Source organism: Elephas maximus, chromosome 3 (assembly GCF_024166365.1).
Source record: "Elephas maximus indicus isolate mEleMax1 chromosome 3, mEleMax1 primary haplotype, whole genome shotgun sequence".
In the NCBI taxonomy this organism is placed as follows: domain Eukaryota; kingdom Metazoa; phylum Chordata; class Mammalia; order Proboscidea; family Elephantidae; genus Elephas; species Elephas maximus.
Genome location: NC_064821.1, coordinates 24,143,820 through 24,149,937, shown reverse-complemented (window position 1 = coordinate 24,149,937; position 6,118 = coordinate 24,143,820). Strand labels below are relative to the sequence as shown.

At 40.0% G+C, this 6,118-nt stretch overlaps 1 protein-coding gene across 1 annotated transcript; it reads right to left on the bottom strand.

The window, feature by feature from the left end:
- Nucleotides 1-1,544: 1,544 nt before the first annotated feature.
- On the bottom strand, nucleotides 1,545-2,474 carry LOC126072071 (olfactory receptor 7E24-like). The gene has a single exon (XM_049876741.1). The coding sequence runs from the start codon at nucleotides 2,472-2,474 to the stop codon at nucleotides 1,545-1,547; it is 930 nt and encodes a 309-aa protein (XP_049732698.1).
- Nucleotides 2,475-6,118: the final 3,644 nt, after the last annotated feature.

Below are 6,118 nucleotides of genomic sequence, written 5' to 3'. Positions count from 1 at the left end.
GCGTGCTGTGTATTGTTCCAGTTTTAGACACTTCACACATAAATTCATTCCTCCAATACAATTTATCAGTCAGGATTATATAAAGAAAATTGAAAACACCATGAAGAGCATTTCTTAAAGGAAACTGGTAAAATACTTAAATAAGGACGGAAAGACAAAAAGGAACAATGTGGCAATACAGAGATAGAAACTGGGGATAGAAGCTACCACACCAAGGTCTAAGAAAACAGGCATGAGGAAAACGTCGAGCTTATTAAGGTGTAGTAAATTTTACTGATGATTACTGGAAAAACCTAACAATAAAGCCAGACGGGAATTCAGAAGAGTAGTTTAGGATCCTCCCCTCTCTGGCCCCAGCATCACAGAGTGACATATAGAAGGCTGATTCTGGAGAAGGGAGACAATGGCTTATCAACAAGCATGTAGCCAACTTCATGGTGTGCAGGGCAGAATCAGTGGTGGTTCACTGGCAAAATTCTACCCTTCCCTGTGGAAGACCAGCTTTGATTCACAACCAATGTACCTCATATGCAGCAACCACCTGTGGTTAGAGGCATATGTTATGCAAAAATATTTACCAGGTTTCAGCAGAGATTACAGACCAAGATGGACTCGTTTGAAAGGTCTGGTGATCTACTTTGAAAACTCAGTCAATGAAAACCCTGTGGATCACAAAGGTCTGATCCACAATGTGCCACAGAGATGGTACAGGACTGGGTAGTGTTGTCCTCTACAGTGTGTGGGGTCACAATAGAGGAGCCGCCAACAGCAACATGATGTACAGGGAGAAGATATGAGAGGAAACATCATCAGCAATATAGTGAAAAATCACTTACCACGTGCTAGGGTACGTTCTCTCATATCTTTCCCATTGTGAGCTCTGATCACTTAGAGATCCTCAGCACCTGCTCAGGAGTAAAAGACCCACAACAAACTAGTCATATTGGAAGAAAAGTCTGAAAGATCAGTAGTTTTCACATTGGCTGAACATTAAAACTGCCTGTGGTGCTTTAAAAATCTTATGCTGAAGCCACACGCCATTACAATTAAATCAGAATCTATAGAGGTGGAACCAAAGCATCAATATTTTTTAGCTTCCTAGATGATTCCAGTATGAAGTCAAGGTTTAGGACAAGTGACATGCATTCTCACACAAAACCTGCATATACGGTTCTGATAGATACAAAAGTAGTCTCGGTAATAGATATGAATTATGGTAAAGGATGAAGATTCTAAGTACATAAAAATAGATTTGTGCATTATACCAGAAATCCTGGGTCATAGAAGAGAAGCTACAGATGGCTCCATAGCTGCAATGGAATTTGATCATGCAGACTGACATATCCCAGAACACTTCCACTATCCCAATAAGCATATTACAAAGGAAGCAATGGTCAGATATGAAATCTAGAGACTGAAGCCTCTGATAAAAAAAAAAGCTACAAAAAAATACATAACCAAGAGGCAAGATTTATGGTTACAGATGTCAGGTTTTACCATCTTTTCCAACCCACAAGCCAAAGAAGATGGCACAAGTGTTGATATTAGGCTGTTTTGTTAAGGAGTCTCAGCAGTGCCCTCTTGATGTCCCTGTTCCTCAGGCTGTAGATGAAGGGGTTCAGCATGGGGGTGACCACAGTGTACATCACTGAGGACACTGCACACTTCCTGGGAGAAGATGAGACAGCTGAACTGAGGTACACTGCAAAACCTGTTCCATAAAATAAGCAAACGACTGACAGGTGAGAGGCACAGGTGGAAAAGGCTTTATACTTCCCACCTGAAGATGAGACTTTCAGAATGGAGGAAACGATTTGACTGTAAGAGAAAAGGATCCCTGAGAATGGAACACCACCAAAGATGACACCAATACAATACACTAATATGATACTGATGGAAGTGTCAGAACATGCAAGGCTAAAGAGTTGCGGAGGGTCACAGAAGAAATGAGGGATTTCCACATCTGTGCAGAAAGTAAGTTGTGACACCATTGAAATGTGCAGCTGGGAGTCCAAAAGGCTGAAGAAAAAAGACACTAAAACTAGCAAGCCACAGAGGCGGGGGTTCATGATGACTGTGTAGTGCAGAGGGTGACAGATGGCCACAAACCGGTCATAAGCCATCACAGTGAGAAGCAGATCGTCCAGACATCCAAAGAGGTAAAAAAAGGTCATTTGTATCAGGCAGCCCCCATAGGTGATGGATTTGCTCCCTGTCTGAATGTTCACTAGCGCCTTTGGTACTGTGGTAGAAACGAAACCAATGTCAGCCAAGGACAGGTTGGAGAGGAAGAAGTACATGGGAGTGTGGAGATGAGAGTCAGAGGTGACCGCCAGGATGATGAGCAGGTTCCCAGTCACAGTGATCAGGTACATGGACAGGAACAGCCCAAAGAGGAGGGGCTGCAGTTCTGGATCCTCAGAGAGGCCCAAGAGGAGGAATTCTGAGACATCTGTTAGATTCTGTGGCTCCATGTACTTACGACAGCTTTTGGAAAAAGAATATTGTTAAAAAGGAAACAGGTAAATAGGCACCCGGTATTGTATCTGTATTTTGAATTCAAGAAACTCAGAAGTAAAGCCCACAAACTCATTCATTCACATTTAAGTATCTAATACCCCAGTGCTTTTCAGCAATAGTACTCAGTTACAGCAAACCCAACCACTGTATTTCTCAAAACTTTTCCCTCATTGTTTTCTGTGTTATTCGCGTTTTTCTGTACCCAACCACTATAGAGATGCTAGGCTAAAGAATGTTAAAATGGGAAGGATATTTTATGATAACGAGTTCATGGAAAGAGCAAACTATCACCCCCCTCTATGAGAGAGACACATACAATAATAAATACCCTTTTAAGAAAAATTCATTTCAATTAAAGAACACTAAGAAGTACTTGCAGTCCCAGGGTGTGCAAACCATTCACACACTTGGCTGCTAAGCAGAAAGGTTGGATTCCACTCAAAGACACCTCAAAAATAAGGTCATTGAAACCCATTGGAGCACAGTTCTACTCTGACACACATAGTGTGACCATGAGTCAGAATCTACTCAATGGAAACTGGATGTTCTTCTTAAGAAGCTGTCAAATGTACTTTATTTTATACAAGTAAAAAAAAAAGTGTGTATAAATTCCCTTGATTTGGAGTATTTATAAAATAACATATAGGATAGGAACAGATTAAAAAAAATCACCACTGAGTTAACTGCAACATGGTGACTCCATGTGTTAAAGAATAGAACCCCTCCATAGAGTTTTCATAGCCTTAATCTTTACAAAAGCAGATCATCAGGTCTTTCTTTCATGGCACTGAAGAGTGCATACCAGCCACCAATCTTGAGGTTAACAGTCGAGTTCAAACCATTTGCTTCACGCAAGGACCTCATTAGCTAGATTCGAAATTACATTAAAATGTTCATCATCAGAGAGCGTGTGCTTATATGTCAATTATCTTCACAGGTTTTCATCATTCTTTGGTTTTCTGACACCCATCTTATATAGACATACATGGCCATTCAAATGTGTGGGTCAATTTTAAAAAAAGTTTTAAAGTATATATCCTCTCCCTTGGCTTATTGGACATCAAACTTTGATAACTCAGTGTTTGATAAACATTCAAATCAGACAACATTGCCAATTCCAAAGATGGCATTAATGTAAAATGCACCAATGATTAAACAATTATTTACTTTTCAGATACACTCTGTGCCTATTTTTCACTGTGTAGACATTGGTATTTGCATCAATGCTACACCATCTCAGGGAAATGTCTGGTGTTCCATTGACATTTTCCTTTATTTATTTCCATTCTCTATGGCCTTGATAAAGTGCTGAAATACGTGTCTCATCCTAAATGTTTAGAAAGCATTGTTTCCCCATCAGGTCAACACCCTTATTTGTAAATTCAGGAAAATAGGACCAGGGACATTTGAAAGCCAGGTTTGAAACTCAGCTGTCTTAGGCCAACTTAAGAGCTTTCCAAGACAATCCTTCCTCGGTGGTAGATTTGAATTTTCCTCTTTTAGCTCCCCAATGGCAACTCATTTCTTCATTTCTATTGGTAGGTCTAACATGATTTCATTTGGCCTATTTTCTTAATTCACAGTTCAGCTCACTGAGTTGTGGGAGGAAGAATCAATGGTTTAGTGTCCATTCGCTCATCTGAAAAGAAACACAATCATTCAGCTCTGGTTGAGGAGACAGAATCCTGGAATAGGAGTCAGAAGGGCAAGGTCCAAATCCCAAATCTGTCACACAATGAATTTGCAGTGCTTGTGAATATTTCATCCTCTCTTAGGTGGAAATAGCGGGGAATAATACCCATCACTAGGATATGTGTGGCAGCTAACAAAGGTTTGGCACTTAATAAATACTTGGACTATGTTTTTTAGTCAGAATTTGAATCAATATGAGAGTAGTGGGTTTACTGTTGAAATATAATCATGGCTTTATTTGATTATATGTGAAAGATAGAAGCCTAACATGTCCCAAGAAAGTCAAGCGTAGAATGTATTGAAATCATAAAATGTGCCTAGGTTCACACAGTAAGACTTACTTTCTCCAACTCTTTCTCTGTTTTTTCCTTTTTAGTTTTCAGTTTTATGAAAACCACCACAATTTTTTGAAAATAATTCATGTTTTACACTCTACTAACTAAATAGGTCCCATAGAAATCCCATGATATAGAGATATTCATGCCCCGTTTTATCTTGTCCCTAGTCCTATGGGACATCCTTGGAGGGATGAAACTACAGGCAGGAAAGCACTCAGCACAGAAGCAGTACAGCTTATGATCTGATCCTGTGAACTAAGGAACGAAGGAACCAAGGGTCTATTCCATATTTAATAAAGATTTGTTGTTTCATAGTGGTTGTAGCCTACTCTGTGCTAAGTACAGGATATTCTCTGAGGAGTCAGGAATTCATGAGACTCAGTGATTGAATTCCAAGTATTCAATGTCTACTTGGATAAGGATGGAAGTAAAAGGATCTTACAGGGATCCAGACAAATAAACCCGTCAGATCACAGGAACATTAGTTGAATGGTATGAAGCTTTATGTAATTAATGATAAAGATAATATGTAAAACTAATGTGCCCTGACTATATGCATCCATCACATATTTAATCACATATATAATATGTATTACTGTTCAGTCCTTACAGCAATGCAGATCTCCGGTCTATCAGCTGTGGATCAACTCAAATGGCAATGTGGAGGCTGAAAGATCCTAAGAATTTACCCCCTGGCATACAGATCATAAGTAGCACAGACAGGAATTACAATTAAACTGTAAGTTACTGAGCCCCATGCATTAACCATCTTCGCTCTGTTTCCTCATATTTCAAAAAAAGTTTGAAGAAAATGTCCAAGGGACCTAACCAAAGATACATCTAAGTTACACCTTTAAACTCATTCCGGCTTCCTGACCAGGAATGGAACTCAAGATCCTGTCTTTATATCTCCAAGATTGAGATAGGCTGAATTACAGTGATGAAAGGAAGTGGACACCTGAGTTAAATTCCAGAAGGGGCAAGAGAGAGACCTGTCCTAATTATCATCTGCCAACTCCTGATGTGTTCTTTTCCTGTATTCACAATTATCCTTCTGATAGTGGAGACACAAAAAGGCACTCACTGCTCCCCACTGTGGTCTAGCAGAACCCCCACAAAGGAGCACAGTGAGCAGGGGGTCTCTGTGTGGAGAGACCAAAGAAGTGGAATGGCATCGTGGATGGCAGGGGAGAATATGGCCAGGTGCCCTGTGTCTGGTGTCACACTGCCCAGATTCAAGCCTGGCTTCAACGGTTTCTGGCTCATGACCTGGATCAAGTTACAAAAAAAGACTGCTCATTTTCTCTTCTATGAAATGACATAACATGTGTTGCACTTTTCTAGGCGTGTTTGTGTAGAAAAAAGAAACAAATTACATAGAAAACTTAGTTCAAATCCCGGCACTGGGCAGCCTTCAATAAATTTTCACAATACTATGGTTATTGCTATCATTTTCATCATTGTCGTTGTTATCATCATCATCAACTAGATCTTGTTGAACTGTTTAGAGGACAGGTAAAGAGACAAATTTCTCCTTCTGGTGGGGATGTGCCTATGAGAGCAAGAAC

Coding starts and splice junctions, on each gene's coding strand:
- LOC126072071 (XM_049876741.1), bottom strand. CDS start 2,474: ATGGAGCCACAGAATCTAACAGATGTCTCAGAATTCCTCCTCTTGGGC.